The 23,119-nt window shown below is 41.5% G+C and overlaps 4 protein-coding genes across 4 annotated transcripts; 3 read left to right on the top strand and 1 right to left on the bottom strand.

The window, feature by feature from the left end:
* Positions 1 to 3,242: 3,242 nt before the first annotated feature.
* On the top strand, positions 3,243 to 3,794 carry EAF01_011404 (uncharacterized protein; the record flags this gene model as incomplete). Its single annotated transcript, XM_038919661.1, has 1 exon — positions 3,243 to 3,794. One exon carries the CDS (start codon positions 3,243 to 3,245, stop codon positions 3,792 to 3,794), a length of 552 nt encoding a protein of 183 aa, XP_038764871.1.
* A 1,489-nt stretch (positions 3,795 to 5,283) lies between these two features.
* EAF01_011403 (uncharacterized protein) lies at positions 5,284 to 7,092 on the bottom strand (the record flags this gene model as incomplete). Its single annotated transcript, XM_038919660.1, has 3 exons — positions 5,284 to 6,651; positions 6,702 to 6,954; positions 7,079 to 7,092. The coding sequence occupies 3 exons, from the start codon at positions 7,090 to 7,092 to the stop codon at positions 5,284 to 5,286; spliced, it is 1,635 nt and encodes a 544-aa protein (XP_038764870.1).
* A 572-nt stretch (positions 7,093 to 7,664) lies between these two features.
* EAF01_011402 (uncharacterized protein) lies at positions 7,665 to 15,632 on the top strand (the record flags this gene model as incomplete). Its single annotated transcript, XM_038919659.1, has 2 exons — positions 7,665 to 9,061; positions 9,113 to 15,632. 2 exons carry the CDS (start codon positions 7,665 to 7,667, stop codon positions 15,630 to 15,632), a joined length of 7,917 nt encoding a protein of 2,638 aa, XP_038764869.1.
* Positions 15,633 to 18,105: 2,473 nt separating this feature from the next.
* EAF01_011401 (uncharacterized protein) lies at positions 18,106 to 21,945 on the top strand. Its single transcript, XM_038919658.1, has 3 exons — positions 18,106 to 18,517; positions 18,834 to 21,142; positions 21,197 to 21,945. Exons 1-3 carry the CDS (start codon positions 18,473 to 18,475, stop codon positions 21,369 to 21,371), a joined length of 2,529 nt encoding a protein of 842 aa, XP_038764868.1. The 5' UTR covers positions 18,106 to 18,472; the 3' UTR covers positions 21,372 to 21,945.
* The last annotated feature ends 1,174 nt before the right edge of the window (positions 21,946 to 23,119 follow it).

The raw sequence follows: 23,119 nt of genomic DNA, 5'->3' as shown, positions 1-23,119 counted from the left end.
ATGCATATGGCTCGGGTAATCTAGACCAGCTATAGCTTCATCTGCATGTTTCCGTGTCAAATTGGAAAACTACGAACTCATACAGCTCTACCCCAGATTATCAAATTAACGTAAAATTTCCTTGTATATACCCGATGGCGGGACCCAAAAGTCTGGGGTTACTGGGGTTACTGGGGTCTCGCTTCGGAAGCTAGGAATGACTTTATTCCTGTTCCTATGAATGGTTCGAGGGACCAGCTGCTCCGAATGTGCACCAACAAGAACACTCGACATGCATCTACAATCGGTCCGAGAGTGTGACCGACGAACACTTGGGACGAGGTGTTCTTACCTAGGTATTGCAAGGTATCATGGTTTCGAATAGTGAATCGACTTCCCCTCACTTGGCGGGGTCGTGATACAATTTTGATGGTCATTTGTGTTTGTGCATCCAATACATGCATAGTTAGGCAGGGTTGGCATCGGGTAAAGCACCGTAGATATGGTTGGTCATTTTATTTGAGTTCATTTTGGGTATTCTCCCATGACCATCACGAGAAAAGGAAACTTTCCTAGGTCATGTGTCGTACTGTTGAGGCCAAGAACGAACGGCGCAGCGGCGAGCGATTGGAGGCGCAGATAATAAGATGACAGAATGTGGAACCGGCATTGAGCCGTCCATGGAACTGAGGAAAACAAGAGGCAGCATGCCAATTAGAGTTGGCTTCGATTATGCCAACTACCGGTACATTACCTTGATCTCAGAATTTAATCATGTCAAAGGAGCCCGATTCTGATTACTTCAAGTGTTAGACTTCTCGCAAATCAAGATAGAATATTGATAGTACTTTGGCATTTAACCTTAGATGTACGGGATAGAATTACTCGCTTATTGATGAGAATGAAGGGTAAAATATGCCTTTAGCTTATAGCAATTGATTTGCAAGTGATCCCATTCTTTTTCTTGAAAGAGACCACACCGACGTGAAGTTATGCATTGAAACCACATAATCTCCGATTATTCATGACCATCGCGAAAGTTTGTTGATATTATCAACGAGTAACCTTGAGACACAGTTGATGTTCTTCATTTCAAAGCTACATCGAAACGGGCGGGGCGGCAGGCCAATACCTAACAATGACCCTCCACCTCATTTGTCTTTCAACGGTTTCCAGCTTGGGAGTTTATGACTTTTCATCACGCCTCGAGAGTCCGGCATCCGGTTAATGGAATACTGTAAGAGAACAAAATGCCAACACTTAAGCTCTTTCGAATTACCAGACTTTCGTCTCAAAACCAATTGGCGGAGACACACCCGAGTGATGAAACAACTTTGGTTGTTAGATCTTACATGCGGAGCAACCCCCGTCGGGTTGTAACCCGATTCATGCAGGGTGGGTGCAGTGAGCCACACAAAGTTCAAACAAGAAAAAGAAAAGAAAAGAAAAACTTTTTACACCCCACTTTCTTCTGAATATAGAGTAAGATCAAGCACGCTTCTGCATGTTAAATCAATATCAGGTCTTTGTGGCTCAGTTGGTTAGAGCGTTGGTCTCATATTCCTATATGAGGTGATTGTGAACAGTCACTTTAGCCATCCAAAGGTCGAGAGTTCGAGTCTCTCCAAGGACAATTGATTTTTTGCCGTTTTTAATTCTGATGAAAGTCTACCCCGTTAAATTGCAGAGAAGTGAAAGATTTCTTGCTCTTTGTTTGCCCCACCCATTTACGGATTAGACGTCGAACTGGCTCCAAATTCATCTAATGACAAGGAATGAATGAATGAATGCATGAATGTATGCATTGTGTTGATTGACTATTGTGAACAACATCATTCATCATTTTTTCCACCATCTATCGAGGAATCTTTGGCAGCAAAGTTACAGCGATACTTGTGAGGAGAATAGGTTGATAAAGAACCTAAAGAACATTCATGACTACATCTACATTTATCTATCTATCATTGATACACGATGAAATCGATAAAAACGGTAAAAATCTCAGATATCACCGGCAAGATGTCAGCACGCAATTCTTCACGTCTGAAGATACTTTTGTTTGATGATTTCAGACCTTTCCCTCACTTCGACAGCAAGTTTCATGCTCTCAATTCACCCTCGCTGACAATGTCTCCTGTCTCCTCTCCTCGTATCCTTGGCATCTGAACTGTTTCCAATTATCTTCACAATCACTACTGTTCACCAAATAGGATATCTTCTCATCATATTCTCTGGGGTCTTAATCCTGTCAACAGCGCAAACGGTTTGGAAGTTTGAAAAAGTGACCATAGCATCGAAATGTGCACTTGTTTCTATACAACGCAAGTGCCCACATGAATAGTCACAAATGTTCTGACGCAACACTTTCTTCTTCCATTCTAGATACAGTCTATGTACAAGTCATACTGGTGAATATTGGTGCCTCGATTTTCGAAGAAAAAAAATATGGGTGAATGCGTACTCCAGTCGACGCTTTCTACCCCGAGGATCCCCTCAAGTACGATGGTCTCATCTCAATCGACATATTATACAGGTAGTTTTCATGTTTTGTTGCATATCTGGGTTTCCGAGAGTTAAATAGATGAACTTGGGTGAATTCTACTCAGCGTTTGTTGCACATCTGATATGCCCGAGAGTTAAATAGATGAAGTTAGATGAATTCCTCCGATAAGTTTTGTTGCACATCTGAATTTCCAAATGGTTAGTTACTTGATACTCTTGAAATTGGCGAGGTAATTACTTCATAAAGTTCTTTTCCTCCATTATTCACCTAGGTACTGCTACGGCAAAGAACCTAGGTAAATTCCCCTCTTTCTCACTCAAGCTAATGAATTCCATTCCCGTGAATGAAAAGTTCTCTTGGCATACATATCCATAGTATAGCAGATGACTCGCATAATCATTCATGAGATGAATTCATACGGCTATCCAGCAAGTGAATATATCGTCACCAATTTCCACAACATGCAGACTGGTCAACAACGAATTCGCCGTAGTCATCCGCTTTACGGTTGCAGCATGTATTTAACTTGCATCTTTTGAGCTCCTCTTTGAGTATTCCACCGCTGGTCAGGACCCCAACATCCAAAACCATCGTTTTCTGCAAAAACAGGTACTCCCGCGCCCATTACTCGATCGATCTCGCATCTTTACACCATCTATTTGGACAGCTCCACGCACGAACCATTCAAACAACCCCATTATTCAACTCCTCAACTAACCCAACCAACCCAAACACCAACGCCCACCCACCACCATCAACCATGAACACCAAATCTTTCACCTCCTGCCCCACCCTCTCCTTCCCCCTCACCACTCTCCTCCTAACCCTCTTCTTCATCTTCCTCCTCTACATTCCCCGCCTTCTATATCTCTATCTGCGAGCCTACATTCTCTATTTCTGGAAACGTAACATGGCGAAGCGGATATCGCATTTTGAGGCGCTGGATCTGGCGCGTGTGGAGAGGGGGGAGATGAATGGGGATGGGGATGGGAATGGAGATGGAGATAGGAAGAGAAAATCAACACAAAGATGGACCTGGGATCTAGAGAAAGAAAACGCCGAAGCAGAAGCAAAAGAAGAAGAAGAAAATGAATGGGTGACGAAGGGGGAGATGGCGAAGGGGTGGGTTTGTGAGGGAGAGGAGAAGGGGGAGGAGAGTAGGAGAAGAGTGGCGGTAGAGAGTGGGTGGTTGCATTTTGTGGGGAGGGATGAGGATGGGGAGGGGAATGGGGAGGGGAATGGGGGCGAGGAGAAGAAAAAGGAGAAGGAGGGGTGGTCTGAGATTCGCATGGAGAAGGAGATTGATGCTTGAGGGATACTGGGGGTTGTGTTGAGGAAATGAGGGATAAGTGAAATTTCCGAAACCGCTAGGATCCTCGAGCGGCGTGGATATAACTGTTTAGTATATCACCACATTGTGTGCAATCGGATATCAATTCGACAGGATTATATGGTATCCGGAAAGCTCAACTTCAACTCCTCATTTCACAACTGCAACTCCTCATTTCAATTTACAAATCTCGTCGCTCACGAAACCTAAGAAGAATAGCAAGGATATGGAGAGATGGATGCAAGACCCAGTAAATACTTATACTTTCCTCTACAGATAATAATGGGATGGATAGGATAGAGAGCAGGTGGAGAGTAGAGCTAGTCTTTCTCACCACACACATAGTCTTCCGGAATATATTGTTAATTGGATTGAGTATGCATTGATGGGTTTGAATAGATATGTTGTGTTATGTGATGTGATGTTATTTCTTGAAATTGTCTAGATGTTGATGTTTGTTTGTGATTTGTTTTTGTGATTTGTGATCTGATTTGAGAGGTGGGATGAATTTACGGATGCTGTGCAAGTAATATATCTATCTATCACCCAATCACCCAAGACCTATCATATATAATCTTACATACATCTTCCAATCTTCCAATTTTCCACCCAGAATCTAGTAAAGAACAACAACAAGAACAAGAAGAAGAAAATAGACACAAGCGCAAGCAAGAGATGAATGAAAAAACAAACAGCCAGTCAGATGAAAGATCTTCCTCCCTTCATCAGATAATTTTGCAATTGATTAATTAATTACTTAGTAAGATAACATAGAGGGATGAAATTCAGATTCAAATTCAGATTTAGATTCCTATTCAAGTAGCTGTGAATCAATCTATCACCATATATCCGCGATATCAATTTATGATTATTATTATTATTATCACGATTCGAATCACGGATTGATTGAATGAAATGTATTGAATGATTCACAGGATTAAATTAGAATAAGAGTAAGAACGATAATAATACGCGAGGGGAGAGAAAAGGAGGTGAGAATAAAGATGGAAGAGGGTATGGTTGTAGATGAGGGTCTTCGAATCAATCTCAATTTCAATATTGCCTGTCAAGATGATGAGCATGGAGAGTTGACAGACTCCTGCTATCTTGGCAAGAAGAAAAGGAAAGATTGCTTTTATTTGACTATTGACTATTGACCATCGACTATGTGTGATATCCATAAAGTATCTATCGATGCCCCTCATAACCTAGATGAAAATTTGGAAATTTGAGTACGAAAAGATGATTTTTCCAACGCCATTATTCGTACCAACCATGCATCTGTTTACTTATCTGTCCACCATGAAAAAAAAAGAGTATGTATACTAGCTTTTGATATTCCCACCGCCCATTCAATAATATTCAATAATGAGAAGAAAAAAGTATTCGTAAATGATAAATAAAAATATGCAAGAACTCCCAAACTATGCATTTATGCGCCCCCGCTTGGAAATGAAAATGTGAATGCGGATTAAAGCGCGAAATCAAACTCCTTGAAAGCAGCCTTGAACGACTCAGCATCTTGTTTTTCCTCAGCCTCTGTTTGTGCACAATCTCTCCATTGGATTCTCTTTTCCAAACTCAGAAGTTTTGCTAGAACGGTTCTGCCGAATTGAAGATTGAAGCGAACATTCCAATCAAATGGCATTGTAATACATTTGGTGGTCCCTTCTGGAGCTTCTTCAGTAGGAGGTGTCCAGATCCATACGCGGAAGAAATCACCATCATTTTGACCGATTCCTGGATCTCTCACCTCGAAAGCTGGGTATTGAAGATTTTCGGCTTCAACTCGGAAGGCGGCTTCAACAAGACCCTTTTGCATGGCTTCAATAGGCATAGGAATGAGCTGCCAATGTGTATGAACACCATTGCCTTTACTGATCTCATAGGTAACAGCACCCAGTTTATTTTCGCTGCGTTGTGCAATCATTTTCTGCAGCGCCTCCTTGTATTTGTTCATTTCAATGTAAGTGTTATTTTTTGACTCTTCCTCTGGGATCAGGGCCAACGTGGGTGAATGAGAGAGAGGAATGATCAACGCGTGTGCAGGAAAGTTAATGCCCAAGGAAGTATTTGTAGTCGCTGTAGTCAAAGGTCCTTTTGCAATTGTCAAATATGCATCATCGCCGATTGAGGTAATAAGATGAGTAGCCAGATTTGGATTCGAAAGACAGAAAAAACATTCACCGGGCCCAGGAGGTGGTTGTCTTTGACCTCTACGTCCTCGGTCACGTTTATAATCATTGCCACCACCAAATCTAGAATATGGCTCCGGTTCAAGAGCAGGTCGCTTCCTCTCATTTGGTCGAGCCACAAATGGCGATGCTGTGGTACCAGTGGGCAATGGGGCAGTTGGGTCGACTGTTGCTTGTAAAGTGAATGCATATAAGGCTTTCTGTTTCCGAGGATTACCATGAGGGGCCAAGGAAATAAATCGAGTGAGGGGTCGAACGTCAGGTTCATCCGAAGTTGGGGCGTGAAAGAAAGGTTCTCGCTCATAAAAATACTCCGGAGATACAGAAAAGTGATAACGAGGTCTCAAAGCTGCACAAAGATCTGCGATATGATCTCCTGCAGTTGGATCTTTCGAGTCATCAGGAATTGGTATTTTGGAACCCGTTCGAATCGATTTTGGCCACAACGTCGTTAAGAGAATATCTGCCGTGTGCGCTCCATGAAGAGCTTTCGCATCTCCAACAGTATGAAAAGGTAGATATGATTCATGTGATAACCCTCCAATAATATTCTCGTCGAGTTGACCACCGAGCGCAACTATTTTAATCCCTTCCGAGGTCTTCGTAGTACTTCTCTTTGCGAGATAGTGTAGGTTTGGACATATCTGGGAGCATGAGCATTGGGATTCCCCGCGTTGAAGGTGAATTTACGCACCTCCTCTTCTTTCTCAATCTTCTCAATGATTCTTTTGGGTAGAGGTAATGATCCGACAGTGAAGTATGTAGGTAATGGTATGGGTATCTTTCCCGCAATGAGGTCTGTAACTGTATCTTCGGCTTCTGTGTCTTCAGCTCCAGCGAAAAGGTTTCCAGCCACGATAGCAAGGGCAAAGTTATTCTTGAGTTGCAGCGATGTTAACTTAGTAAAGACATTGCGTATATGACCGTTCACGTCGCCAAGGACAATTCTATCAATCCATTAGTTCAGTTCGCAAAAGAAGAGATGAGCTAGGATGCGACCATTCTTGGAAAGAACGCTTAGAGATACCACTAACATCTATTGTTATTGATCTTGTAAGAGAGAAAACTTACATCTTAGATGCCATATTGATATTTGAAGCCGTCAGATTGTGGGAGAGCCGTATGTTGTTGTCGAGGGCCAAATAGAATTGAATAGTATAGTATTATCGCAAGGACAATATTTGCTTCAAAAGTTCTTTGCGACGCGATTTGACTTCTCGATAAGAAAGCTCAAAAGCTCATATCTTAGCGTCACGCTAATGCAAGGACGGCAGAGTGGAGACTGCTGCTTGGGCGGTCAAAAATGGCAGAAAATGAAGGCAAAAAGAAGTGAAATACAAGAGAAGTAAGAGAAAACGAATGATAAAATCAGTAGAGAGAAGAGATATGAGCAAGGAGAGAGAAGAGAACAATATAATAATTGGAAGGCTGAGGTTTAGAAGATACTCTAGATGAAGTTGTATCCATTGATAATTTGGAGACTTTTTCCATTGTCTACCTACCTACCTCCCCGGTACATAACACTACACTACTTCGTAATGAACTCTAACTGGTAGCTGCTTATATAAGCAAATCTCCATTTCTTATCAAAAAATAAAAATTTCCATTCTCTCTGCGATTGTGGATTTTCGTTGATTGGGGACGACATAACTTTACGATGCCTGCCACAACCTCCGGAAGAATAATTAAGACCCGCAAGGGCAAGAAGGGTACTGCCCATCAAAAGAATCATCGATGGGAATCTTTTACTACAAAAATCTCGAAATTAAACTCCCTCGATCCCTTACGAAGAGTTCGTCGTCATGACCTCGATGCCGAAGATACTTCTGCGACAACCTCATATTTCAAAGCCAGTCTAGAAAAATGGACCGAACTCAATTTATCGTCTGGCTTTCAATCCTTTACGGAGGAAGTCCTTCCATTATGCGACAGCTTACCGCAAATCCTACATTTCCAGGATAAGATTATGGGTCTCTTCGTCACTTATATGGAGGGAAACCAAAGGGAATCATTGGAGCCATTGTTGGAGCTAATCACAGACTTTGCCCATGATTTGGGTCCTCGATTCGAAAAACATTATGCGAAAGCTTTGGAATTGGTTACATCGACGATAGCAGGCACCGGAAAAGATGTCGCAGTTATAGAATGGTGTTTTACATGCCTAACATTTTTGTTCAAATATTTGTCAAAACTTATTGTACCAGATTTGCGACCTACATATGATTTAATGGCACCATTACTTGGAAAAAGTGCCCAACCTCCACATATTGCCCGGTTCGCTGCGGAGGCTATGAGCTTTCTCATCAAAAAAGCTGGCGCACCAGCCCACCGAGCGAAGGCTCTTCCATTAATCGTAAACCATGCGAAATCGGATCTTTTAAGTATCGCTGATACCAAACAGTTCGGCCTATACTATCATGGAATAATGACCATGTTCGCGGAGGCGATGAAGGGCAATGGATTAACCGTACATACGTCGGGTGCAACGATTTTCAAGTCTCTTTTCCTCGCCATTGAAGAAAGTGATTTTGGAGAAAAGGAGGCAATGCCATGGGTTGATGTTATATGCGGTGTATTAACCAGTATAGTTCATCATACGACCCCGGAGACAATCAAAGAGATCCTTGAACTAGTACTGGAGGAGGCAAATACGATTACCGATTCCTTCACGCAGTCAAAGACAATGTATGATTTTAACAAACTTTTACTTTCAGCGCGGACCATAGGGATTGTAGCTGGTGTTCGACGAGCTTCGAGAGTTCAAAATTGGCCAGCCTTGTTACAGGCGTTATCTAATATAATAAAGGCAGTCTCCAAAAATGCATCTGTTGTGGCAGCCGACGACAAACATTTGGATCTGTGGAAATACCTCATCGAGAGTATAGCTATTGCTCTAACATATTCTCCAATGGATTCTACAATTCCTTTCATTGCCCCATTTATGGATGCCCTGACCAAGGATCCGTTGGCCAAATGGTTCTTGACATTTTGTTCATATTTGTCACAAGGAGAGCCTGAACGCTTCCAAACTATTGCGTTACCTTATTTCAAAAGGTAAGTCCAATTACTTCATCTATCTCCCACCACATGCTAATTTTATCCTAGATTCATTGTTACGCACTGGTCTGACGCAGAAAATGGAGATACCTTGTGTGTATTATTACCAAAGATGGTCGCCTCAGGAGTACTTCCAAGTCAATATGGAAAGGATGCATTTTCGTTACCTCAGTCTTGGCAGGACCAGATTGTCAGCAAATTTGAACGATTAGAGCTACAACCTTTCCCGGAACAGGTATCGCAAGCTACATATAATCGCAGCCCAAAAACTTGGCATGATCGATGCTTACCTAAATATAATGCTCTATTGGAAATCTTGGAGTGCACTGCTGTACATCCTTCAACGAACGCAAGAATTTCGGAAATCTTACTTCGCAAGCTCAAACTTGCACTTAGACCATCTTCTTCACTTGCGCCAGAAGAAGCTCATTTCATTGTCGGTCAAGGGTTCAGTGCTTTCTCTCGCATGACCAAAGGAACTGGTGAGGCTGATAGGGCCTTGGAACCATTATTACGTGCAGCAGCCCCTCGATATGCCCGATTGCCAAATTTCCTCGAAGCTTTACTAGGTTACAAGGCTAGTCTTAAATTGTCCCCTAAACCCGACGGTGGCAAATCGGATGAGGAAGAGGATACGAGTGACTCTGAAGCCGAGTTTGACCTCTTGGTACGATCTTTGGTAGAGAATCTTTCATCCGAATCTAACGAATTGCGCCTTCTTTCTCTGCGACTACTGGAGCATATTCATGACACTGATCATGGAAAATCCTCGGAAGCAATTACACTCATGATTATGATTGAGCAGACTCCTATGGATTTGCAATCTGCTCGTTCCGCTTCTATGCATATTCGCAAGCTTGCTTCTATCTATACATCACAGATGACGATACCTTGGATGAAATATGTTATACCATCATTCTGCTTTGGTATGCTTACTGTGAAGATGGCGCAAATCTGGGATGATGCTAGTGCCGCCCTCAAACAGATCTCAGAATCGAAAGTTGGCGAGGAAGCAGTTGCAGTCTTGACATTCAAATGGTTAGAGACACCGTCGGTAAGATGGAGTGGGCCTCCCGCACCCACGCAAAAGGATCAAAACAATGGATTAACCGACTTTGAGTGCTCGAATTTGAATAACTTGGATAAACTTGCAAAAGAGACCGAATCGGAGGTTTTTAATGCACGTGATACTATGCTTCAAAAATTCGAGGTTGCTCAACAATTAGTGGATGCTCAACCGAACACTGCTAGATCTCAAGCTCTTCGTGTTCTGGCTGCCATTCCTATGATTGGTGAAAGGCGATCTCGACAGCTCATCCCAATGTTCCTCTCTTGGGCCAGCAAAGCTTCGGAGGAGATTGATCAGACGGGTGATGAAGACGAGGCTGTTGTGAGCGACTGGACAAGAAAAGATCAGAAGTCTCTTTTGGATGTTTTAGGCCTCTTTGGCAACCCGAAGTCTATTTTCAAGACGGAGGAGGTCTACGAAGCACTTTTACGATTATTGGCGAATGGTGACATTGAAACCCAGAAAGCTGCCTTGAAAGCCGTCTTGACATGGAGGAATAAGAGCATCAAACCTTATTCTGAGAACCTCTTAAATCTACTGGACGAAGCTCGCTTTAAAGATGAAATCACAATTCTCCTGCAAGGACAAACCCTGGTTCAACCTGAGCATCGCGAAGCACTTATGCCAGTTCTCCTCAGGTTACTCTACGGACGTACAATCTCTCGAAAAGGCGCGGCAAGTGGAAAACAAGGTATGGAGGCAAGAAGACTGACGGTGTTGAGAAATCTGAGCGTTGAAGATATTGGAGGCTTTCTAGATATTGCCCTTGGTAATCTCAAAGATTTGGATTTGGTAAAGGATGGCACAGTCCAAATGTCGATTTTTGAAAAGGAGTTGCTAGGCGCCAGGAAGCAAGTTGGTTTCACAAACATGATGGAGTCGGTATTGAAGGAGTTAGCCACTAAGGTCGTACCCCTCACTCGAAAACTACTGGAAGCTGTCTTGTATTGTACAGTAATCGCCACACGACAACTACAGGGAGAGCATGTTGAAGAAACTGAAGATGAGGAAGTTTCTAGCAAAATCTCTCTCCTCAAAGTTGTTCGACAGACTGGATTGAAATGTCTCGTGCTATTGTTCAACAACTCGACAGATTTTGACTGGTCTCCCTATATGGATCTAATTGTGACCGAAGTTGTTCTACCAAGACTCGATAACTTACCAATCGAAACAGCTCAGGGCATTTCCGGTCTCCTTAGATTGTTTTCTGTATGGTCATCTTCGATGAAGACAGTGTTACTTCTTGCTAGCCATGAAAAAATCTTACCAAAGGTAGCAGAGTGCTTAGCACCTCCAAAATCGAAGGATGAAGTCAAACTTTTCGCTCTTTCCATAATCAAGGGTGTCATTAAATGTGCACAAGAGGAAGGAGCAGAGGGTGAATCAGTGAAGCAAGAGCTTCTGAATCCTAACATGGATCAATGTCTGATTCAAATTGGGACAATCTTACGCGACCAAAACGACATGAGCAAAAACTTGTTGGAAGGTTGCGTGGAAACTGTTTCCGAATTAGCACCTTTCGTATCAACTTCCACACAAGGTCGCAACTTGGTGGATGTTTCTGTATTCTTACTTGATCAACCCTCGCGTAGGGTTACCCCTAAGACTAAAGCCGGCTTACTTCTAGTTCTAGAGCACTTTGTACCTCTCTACGATCTCCAAAACGATGTTGACCTCAGGGATCGAGTGTATCATACTATCACTTCCTTATTTGGATTCTTCAAAGATAAGGTTAGCAGAGAGGTATTGTCACGAGTACTATTGGTGTACTCAGATAAAGATCCTGTTTTGAAAGAAGTAGCTGCCTTGTGTTCAGATCTCAATTCTTTTGCCCAAGGACGGCTCGATGAACCAGATTACGATCGCCGAGTAAAGGCTTTTCACGCCATCAATGCCAAAAGAGATGTCGATTTCAATTCTCATCAGTGGTCACCACTGCTTTTCAATATGCTATTTTATATCAAGCACGATGAGGAACACGGAGTATTGTCATCAAACTCTTCAGATGGAATACGTCGTTTCATTGAAACAGCTAGGGATGCCAAGCAAACTTCAGAGTTCCCAGCTTTCCAAAACATGCTTTCCACAATCTTGATTCCAGCTCTGTTCGCTGGTGTCCGTGAGCCTTCGGAAATGGTCCGCCGTGAATACATGAACGTTATGGCTCATTTGGTCTGTAATTTCTCAGATTGGTCTCAAGTCAGCGACATGCACAATCTTCTGGCTGGTGAAGACGAGACAGAATCCTCCTTTTTCAACAACATTATTGCAGCAGGTAAAGGTAGGCAATCTAGTGCTCTGGGAATGCTTTCTGCTGCTGCCGAGAAAGGAGAATTAAGTAGCAAGAACGTCAGCCACTTCTTCATCCCTCTTATCGAACATTTCATTTTTGATAGAGCCGAAGGTAACGATGCACATAATCTTGCTGCTGAAGCTACGACGACTGTTGGAATTCTTGCAGGTTCGCTAGAGTGGCCGCAATATCGTGCTCTTCTGAAACGCTTTATTGGATATGTTCAAGCCAAACCTGATCTTGAGAAACAGATCATCCGTCTTCTTGGCAAAGTTATTGATGCTTTGGCACTTGCGGCTCAGCCACCCGTCGATACTGACATGGAGACTGATAACCCCAAGGTATCAAGCAAATTGGCCACTACCATGCCTAAAGAGCCCAAGTTTTCTGATGATCTTATTACCAATATCTTACCTCCATTGACGGATTATCTCCATGACAAAGATGAATCGACAGTCAGCTTGCGTGTTCCTGTTGCGGTCATCATTGTTAGGCTTCTTAAATTATTGCCAGAAGAGAAAATGACAGAACGACTTCCAGCTGTCTTGACCGATATTTGTCATATTCTCCGCAGTAAAGCACAAGAATCCCGGGATCTTACTAGGGATACTTTGGTAAAGATTTGCGTTTTACTTGGTCCCTCTTGCTTCGGCTTTGTGCTGAGAGAACTTCGAAGCGCGTTAGCTAGAGGTTCACAGCTTCATGTACTGTCATACACTATGCATTCCATGTTGGTGGCTACGACACCAGAATATGCACCGGGTGACCTTGATTATTGCTTGCCTTCAATCATTGCAATTATCATGGACGATATTTTCGGTGCAACAGGACAAGAGAAGGACGAGGAAGGATATATCAGCAAGATGAAAGAAGTCAAGAGCAGCAAAAGTCATGATTCTATGGAATTGATAGCCAAGACAGCTACTCTGAGCCGACTGACAGATTTGATTCACCCAATTCGAGTATTGTTGAAGGAGAAGCTAAACATTCGGATGGTTCGCAAAATCGATGAACTTTTGAACAGAATCAGTTCTGGACTACTCAAAAACACAGCCGCCGGAAGTCGTGATAGCTTGGTCTTCTGTTATGAAGTTATTCAAGATGTTTACAACAGCCGAAAGCCTCAAGAAAAAGCGAGTAGAGACGATTATCGCTTCAAACGCTACTTGCTACAAAAAGGTGCCAAACGTGGTGGGGAACGAGGTGCTACAACTATCTATACCTTCAAGCTTATCAAATTTGCCTTTGACGTTATGAGATCTGTCGTCAAAAAGTACGATACAATTCGAACGCCTAGTAACCTTGCAGGTTTCATTCCAATGATTGGCGACGCGGTCGCTGAAGGAGAGGAAGAAGTAAAGGTTGCGGCCTTCAAATTACTTAGTACCATTGTCAAGGTTCCACTTAAGATCGATGGTGAAGGAACAAACCTTTACAGGGTCGCGGTAGATGAAGCCATCAAATGTGTAGCCTCATCTTCATCAACTACCTCGGATATTGCTCAAGCATCCTTGAATCTACTCTCGGTAGTTCTGAGAGATCGTAAGGATGTTCCAGTCAAAAGTAGATCGATTGATGATATCCTGAAGAAAATGAAGGATGACATCACTGAACCAGAGCGACGACACATTACCTTCAAGTTCTTGAGATCTGTGCTGGACTCAAATATTGAGACTGCTGTAGTATATGACACTCTAGACTATGTTAGCACGGTCATGGTAACAAATGACGACAAAGATACAAGAGATCTGGCACGTGGTGCATTCGTCCAATTCCTTAGAGAATTCCCACAAATGAAAAGTCGCTGGAACAAGCAATTGGAGTTTATTGTTGCAAATCTGAAATACGATAGAGAGGGTGGAAGAATGTCTATACTCGAAGTCATTCTTCTCCTATTGTCAAAAGCCTCGGATGAGATTGTTCAAGAGGTTGCAGCATCCAGTTTTGTACCTTTGATTTCGGTCATAGCCAATGATGAAAGCGAGAAGTGTCGTATGGTGGCTGGAGAAGTCCTCAAGGAAACCTTCAAGAGAGCCGATGAAAGTCGCATGACCGATTTCCTCACCATTCTACAATCACTTGTTAAGCAAAACAAGACTTCAGCTGTCCGGGTAGCACTACAAACTTATGCATTATATTTCGAATCTCGATCCGATATGGAAGATTCAAATATCAATTTCGTACTCGGTACTGTTTCGAAGATTTTGGAAACTTCCGACGATGATGATGAAGATTATTGGCAATTGATTTATACCTCCCTCGAACTTACTGGAACCATGTGTCAGAAATTCCCTGAGAAACTGTTCTCTTCGAAGACTGCATCCTTATGGTCTTCAGTCCGAGCATGCCTCTCATATCCTCACACATGGGTGAAAGTAGGTGCAACAAGACTTAGCAGCATATACTTTGCGGACTTTGCAAGAACCAATGCCGAAGCTGGTCTTGAAGGCTTACCACTTAAGGGCTCAGGTGGTCTCAAACTCAGTGGAGATGATATCTCTGATTCTATTCATCGTATCGTTAGGATGTTTAGAGGACCAATTCTCACACAAGTACTCGCAGATGAAGTTGTCAAGAATCTCATTTTCCTCGGTCGCTGCGCCGCTTCCAATAATCTCAAACAAAAACCAAAAGCAGACGCCGAAGAAGAAGATCTGGAAGCCGAAGCCGAAGTCGAACAATCAGGAGAACCTAATATTTCTAACAGCGTTCTACAATATCTTTTCGGTCGCGTATCTTTCGTCTTAAGAAAAGAAACTCATCCAGCCACAGCAGACAATTTGATTCCGAAGACTTCTGCTCTTCAACTCCTCGAAATCTTGTGCAGTAAATTGGAGCCGGAATCGCTCATTCCCTCACTGAGAACTATTATTCTTCCTCTGCACAACCTCACGGATCCTTCCATTCATATGCCGTACTCCACAGACGAACTCTTCCGCAATAATTACGAAGCCCTCAAGTCGTCGAGTGAAGAGTTGTTGGAGACGTTGAAGAGGAAGGTCGGAACACAGGAGTACACCGATGCGTTGCTGAAGGTGAGAGAGGGTGTTAAGGAAAGGAGAGCGCAGAGGAGTGGAAAGAGAAAGATTGAGGCGGTTAGCATGCCGGAGAAATTTGGAGAGGAGAAGAGGAAGAAGACGGAGAGAAAGAAGGAGAGGAGGAAGGAGAAGGGGGAGATGTTTAGTAAGAAGAGGAATATGTGGTAGGTTTGAAGGGCTGGTTGGGGGTTGGGATGGCTTGTGATGTGATGTGATGGGTCGAGAGAGGGATGCAGAGGAAGGAAGGGAGTTGTATGTATGTATGTCTTGGGCGTTTTAAAATGGAGTTTGGTAAGGGGAAAATTTGTACCTTTGAGATATGAGTGGTTTAGTAGCTTTGTATTGCAGTGAGGTAGTCGTAGGGCGTGCTATACTATACTCTAGTAGAGTAGAAGAAAGAATTCTATCAGTAATTTGTTTACTTGCGTTGTTTACATGCATCGGGTTTCCTCAGTTGCATCTTGCATTTTAGTCAACCTATTATGTATCTTATGTATCGAAAGTAAGATTACATTGTTTCTTTATTTGTTCATATCCCTCTCTCTCTCGTTCTCGCCACAATAAGATTGAACAAATTTTTAGCGATGGGACGAAAGGGAAAGGAAAGAGCGGGGAGGGGAGGAGAGGGGAAAGGAGGGGGCTTATTTTCGTCTAGGGAGTAATAGATTGGTAGGTAGGTAGATAAGGTCAGGTTAGGTAGTTGACGATTACAATTTATTGGAGATGATGGGAAAAGAATTTGTGTATATTCTTTGTAGATATACAAGTGGGAGTTGGTGGGTATATGTAATGTAGATTTGATATCGTAATCCTACAGTCCTGTGCTGGGTAGGTATTTAGGTGTTATTACATGTTTGAATCCTTAACGCCGGTTGCTGTTATACAATGCTTTTGTTTTTGTGGGATGGGAGTTTGTGTGCGGATGTGTGTGTGTGTTTTCTGAGTATTCTTTCAGAAAGTGAAGTGGTGAATGCTGAGGTTGTTGTGGATTTCGAGATGTCTGTTGTGTTTTTCAAAAGATCCAGCTGGCGCTTTTCAGGGATACTTGGTTATTGGTGATCGGGTTGGTCTCGTGCGATGGAGGTATCGTGAAGTAATTTGTTTCGCTCGCATGCATGTACTCCAGAGATCTCGTTAATCCAGACCTAAACAAAATTCTGTCCCGTTATAACTCCCCGTCTTGATTTCCAATAATTTATACACCTCCTGTTAAACCCTAAAGAGTCAACTCCATCCTCTATCTCCCATCCCCTTCACTCCCCTCCCCTTCACTATCCTCTCCCCCCCTCTTCCTCTCCGTGCTCGTCCCGTCACTCCAAAACTCCAAATTCCCATCCTCACTCAACATCCCCTTCTTGACCAACATCCCCTTCTCCCTCATCAAATCCTCAATTGTCAATTTGCGATCTCCAAAGATTCCCAGGTGGTCAGAGATGACGTGCCGGTTTTTGCAACTCGGGCAGGTGATGAGGATCGAGCCGGAGTGGTAGCCTTGTTTGGAGATGCGGTGGGTGGAGCGCGCGGAACAGGGTTGGCAGGTGAAGGTTAGGTCGTAGGAGGGTTGGGGGGCGCGGGGGGGTGTGGGAGTGGAGGAGGGGGAAGAGGAGGAACGATCGGTGAGGGGTTTGGAGGGGGTGCTGTAGAGGCGGGAGAGGCGGGAGAGATTGAGGGAGATGATGCGAGAGGAGATTGTAGGGGTTGGAGATTGATGTCGGGAGAGAGCTCGGAAAGCTGCGAAGGTGGAGGATTTGAGAGACATTGTGTGAGAGATGTTTCTTTATGTTTGCAGGAGGAGCTTGGAGATTTTGTCTCTGTTCTGTGTGTGAAACAGAGAGATGTGATGGTAGAAAGGAAGGAATCGTATCAGGATTCTCGTGGTTGTGTAGATAGGAATTGAGTTGCGAGGTATAAAGCGATACCTATTGAAAGAAAGTCAATAATAGAAGAGGAGAGTGTTTATTGAGATGAAAGTTCTTTAATAGAGTAGAAGTTTGGGGAAGGCTACGGAATGGATTGCGATAAGGAATTTTATTTCGCTTACCGCTTTATGATTCTGCCGATATGACGAGGACAAGGCTGGTGAGAAGGAACTTTATTTACCGCAGCTCTCGTACTGCTAGAAAGAAGAAAGAGCAGATGAAATGTGAGGAGTTGTATTGATTTATTGTTAATACTGCTAGTGTTTGCTAGTGTTTGCTAGTGTTAGCTAGCGTTATAGATTCCAGCAAGACGAGCCATAATAGCTGAAGTTATATGGGAGTCTTAGTTATATAGTCTGAAATACTAGTATTAGTACTACTACTACTACTAGTATTACTACTACTATTAGTACTACTATTACTACTAGTATTATTACTACTATTAGTATTACTATTATTCCTACTATATATAACTACTACTACTCCTAAGCTATATACTTCGTAGGTTGTGAACTACGATTAACACCAAAAATGTATTCACCGACTTGATCTTTGAGGAATAGCTTAGTCCTTTCAAACTCTTTGATTGGTGGCAAAATAAAATGAATTACTAAGCCCGAGTAGTTCGTTCACACAGCACCAGTACTGGTAATAATAAAAGTACCTAGCCATTACTGTACTCATTATACATTATACTAATAACTAGTACAGTCCTTGAAAGATTCCATGTCAAATGTATTGAACCTTCATGAATCACTTCATTATTTGGTCTTCTTAAAGAACCTTTTCTACCTTTGATCTCTTATCATTAAGGAACTATCCTCTTCCTCTTCACACAATATACAAACACCACTTTGACTAATTTGTTCATTAACCTTACCTGACTTCACATTTCTCAACATAATTTCATGGCATTCAAGTCGGAGCCTTGATCTTATCTAACCCCTCACCCGACTGAATACCAGCACCAGCTACCAGCACCAGCGAGCTTCGAACTTCCAACTTCTTCGAACCTGGAAGAGATACAACATATCGAAACATTCATTGGGAGAGATTGAATAGTCAGAGGAAGCTAAAAGATTTGGCAAGATGATTTCGGGACGTGGTAGAGCTAGAATTCGTGCGCCTCGTAGGGTATGTATATATTCACTTTCTTCCACTTCAATACCTACCTATCTAGCTCATCCATACTTCTTCCTCTTACACAAGCTATCCACCCTTTCTGGCGATTGAATACCTTCAATAAACTCTCAAAACTTTGTTTGCGCCAAGGTTGGAATTATCAAGTAATTCGAAATGCCTCCCACTCACGGACAGTCTTTTGATGCGGCCATTGCACATGCGATTAATACAAGTCAGATGGTAGTTTACCTCGAAGCTTTCTTTCTCTACTCGCGAATATCTGTATGTTCTTGGTCTCTTTGCTAACTAGTACTCTTCTACTATGTAGGCCTTTGGCCGTGCCGGCGAAAAAAACGAGTTCGAGATCCAATGGGAGATTTTACAAAATGCACTTCAGGAAATCCATGAAAAAAATGCAGGAACACTATCCTTCGAACAATTGTACCGGGCATCTTATAAGATCGTTCTGAGGAAAGACGGCGATTTACTGTACGAACGAGTCAAGGTTTTCGAGGAGCAATGGTTCGCGGGGAAAGTTATGCCAGCTATTAGGAAACTCATTACTTCAAATTTGGTCAATGTCGCTGCTGGTGGCGTTTCTGGAACTGCCGCCAACGAACGAAGACTTACCGGTGAACAATTTCTAGAAGGACTCAAGGCTTCATGGACAGATCACAATCTATGTATGGGTATGACAACTGATGTCCTCATGTATATGGATCGAGTTTATTGTGGCGACAATCGCAAGGCTTCAATTTACACCACAGCTATGGGACTTTTCCGGGATCACATTTTACGTTCACCACTTCTGGACAATTCAAGCATGATCACTTTTGATATTCTAAATTCGGTTATATTGGATCAGATTGGAATGGAGAGAGAGGGTGATGTCATCAATCGACATTTAATTCGTTCTGTCATTTATATGCTGGAGGGTCTCTACGAAACCGACGCAGAAAACGAAAGTGAGAAGCTATACATTACTGTATTTGAACCCGTATTTTTAGCAGCTAGCAGAAAGTTTTACCAAGCAGAATGTCAAACGTTGTTGAGGGATTCACCTGCCAGTACCTGGTTACGTCAAGCAAAGAGACGACTCGATGAGGAAGCTGATAGGTGTGATACGACTATCGCCCATTTCACAAGTAGGAAGATACAAAAAGTTGTCGAACAAGAATTGATCAGCAGTCATCTGAATGAATTCCTTGCGATGGAAGGAAGTGGTTTACAAGCCATGATTGAAAATGACCGATTTGAAGATTTATCCATTCTGTATCAACTTATTACTAGGATAGATGCAGGTAGAGGACCGCTGAAAACCGCACTACAAGGTCGCGTAGTACAACTCGGTTTGGAAATCAACAAAATCATCGCTAGTGGAGACTTCGAAACTCCTGTCGCTGAGGATGCCAAGCCTGAAGCAGAAGAGGATGAAGCGGATGGTGCGAAGAAGAAGGCTAAACCAATGAATGCTGCGGCGAAGCAAACCCTTGCAGCCATCAAGTGGGTTGATGAGGTCTTACGATTGAAGGACAAATTTGACAATATGTGGAAGAAATGTTTCAATGAAGATACCATTCTGGAAACAGCTATCACTAAGAGCTTTTCGGATTTTATTAACCTTTTCGATCGCTGTTCCGAGTTCGTCTCCTTATTTATCGACGATAACCTGAAGCGTGGTATCAAGGGCAAAACCGAGGTTGAGATCGACGAAGTATTAGACAAGGCCACCACTTTACTTCGATATATCCAGGACAAAGATATGTTTGAAAGATATTACAAGAAACATCTTGCGAAACGTTTACTACTCAACAAATCCGAAAGTACTGATGTGGAGAAGCAAATGATTACTCGGATGAAGTTGGAAATCGGAAATTCATTTACAACTAAGCTGGAAGGAATGTTCAAGGATGTTACCATGTCCGAAGAACTTACCCAGAACTACAGAAAGCATATCGAAAACGTTGGAGATAAGGACCGAAAGCCAATCGAATTATCTGCTATTGTTCTTTCTACCAATTGTTGGCCTACGGAAATCATTGGTGGCATTCCTTCATCAGAAGACGGACCTCGACAATACTGCAATTGGCCTCTGGAACTACAGAAACTACAAGATTCCTTCAAGGCATTCTATCTCAAAGATCGAAATGGTAGAATGTTGACCTGGTTGGGTAACCTAGGAAATGCTGATATTAAATGTCATTTCCCAGCCATTCCAGGAGAAACAGGTCCGAAGGGTAAGGATAGAAAGTATGAACTAAATGTGAATACTTATGGCATGATCATTTTGATGCTTTTTAATGATCTACCAGATGGTGCAACTTTATCATATGAAGAAATTCAAGAACGTTTGAATATTAGCGATAAAGACTTACCACGTGCTTTGATGCAACTCTCTGGTCCACCAAAATCTCGAGTTCTTCTTAAGAAACCTGGAAAACCTAATGAATTACCTACAATGGGTGATGTTTTTACATTCAACACCGGGTTTGTTAGTAAAGCTCATAAAATTAAGGTTCAAGCAATGGGTGGACAAAGTAGTAAGGTCGAAGGAGCTGAAGAAAGAAGATTGACCGAAGAAAGAAATGATGAACATCGAGGAAGTGTTATGGACACGGTTATTGTCCGGATCATGAAGTATGTTTTCTCTACTCTCCACCCGATGAATTATTTACTAACAAAATATTATAGAGCACGTAAAGAATGTCCTCATCAACAACTCGTTACAGAAGTCATTTCACAACTTTCACAACGCTTCCAACCTAACATCAACATGATGAAACGACGTATTGAAAGTTTGATCGAAAGAGATTATTTGGAGAGAATCGAAGATGCTAAAGTACCTACTTATAAGTATTTGGCTTGATTCTTCTCATTCGAATTTTCCTTCGTGTCGAATATTTTCATGGCTTTGGGTGGCTGGATAGAATGTATCCACATGCGTTCGGGGATCTTTGGTAAATTTCTGCTTTTGCGGTTGATTGCATTGGACTTGACTTGATATGATAAGTCTTTCCATGTCATTTTCACATCATGCTCATAGGATTGCATAGCATAGCATAGCATAGCATTTCTTGCAAACTGGTGCTGGGGTGTTGAAAAATAGGTATGGGAATGGGAATGGGAGATGGATGAATTTTTTTTCTTTTCTGTTTTTGATTTCTTCTTTTTGAAAGAAAGAAAGAAGGATTGGCGTATGGTATGACATGGCATGATGATACACTTAATGAATGGTATGCTGCATATACGAATGAATGGACGAATGAATGAATAGGAGATTGATGAGATGAGATGAGATGATGTGGAATTGCATGGTTGTGTTGAGCCGTGAGCGTCTTGCTGTGTGTGTGAGAGGCGGGGGGGTCGGAAGGGGGGAGGAAGGGTATAGCTAGATATCGAGCATCTAGCAATCTAGAGAGTGGTAGTGGTAGTAAATGGTAATACTCGAGGAGGTCTGGAGAATTACATTTCGAAGTTGAAAATTGAAAATTTGAATATCTGTGTTTTGTGTTTTGAATTCTAAATCCTGTATCTTATATTTTATATTTTATATTTTATATTTTATATTTTATATTTTATATTTTATATTTTATATTTTATATTTTATATTTTATATTTTATATTTTATATTTTATATTTTATATTTTATATTTTATATTTTATATTTATATTTTATATTTTATATTTTATATCTTATATCCTATGTCTGTGTGTTCTACATGTTGAAAATAAATAAATAATATAATGAATATATCGAAGATCGTTCCTCTCGTTTTTCTCAAGATTAAGATTCATTTTTCTTATCGTATACTTATACTTATATGTTTATATTAATTCATATCTTAAGATTTCGATTCTTCATTCATTCACTCATCTCTATTCTTTTACTTCTCAAACCCCTTTAATATTTCATCTGAAGATTCTTATATATATATATATACTCTTAATCTTTTTAGAATAAGAGGGGAGAATCAAGTTTAATATTCTTATATCGTAGAGGATAGCTACGCCACTTGATCATGTTGAATAGGGAATGATAAGAATAAGTAGTAATAGACTAGGTTAGCTTAAGGTATGATCATAAGGAGTATACCTATCTTTTATACTCTGAATAAGCGATAGAGTTGTTTGTTTAGTAAGAGTAATTTAATAATATAATGACGTAAAGCTTATTAGTAATGTACTATATATAATATAGTATGGAGATGTCCGTGACATCTTATTTATATTTACATTAACGTGGTTTATTAGTGTCACGGGTTCAATACGTAGTTATATGGATGCCTAAGGCATCCATCCTCTATATAGTCGACACCTCTCCACCTCCTTCTTCACTCTTTGTAGAATATCATACATCTTACCTAGTACCTATCCCTTGCACCGTGATAATTAGTATATATATTATATCGATATGTAATCTTACATTATTTCAAAATACATCAAAATTAATCTTTTTTCAATATTTATAATTTAATAATTAACTAATATCTTTTAAAAAAAGAAATATATTTAATAATAATAAAATCATAAATAATCAAAATCATAAATGTTTCTATCATATTTTAAAAGTAGTAGAAATTGTTATGATTTTCGTTACAGAAATATTATTCTTCT

Source organism: Botrytis porri, assembly GCF_014898465.1.
Source record: "Botrytis porri strain MUCL 3234 chromosome Unknown BPOR_021, whole genome shotgun sequence".
Taxonomy (NCBI): Eukaryota; Fungi; Ascomycota; class Leotiomycetes; order Helotiales; family Sclerotiniaceae; genus Botrytis; species Botrytis porri.
The sequence above is the reverse complement of the archived record's forward strand: the minus strand, read 5'-3'. Positions and strand labels throughout refer to the sequence as shown.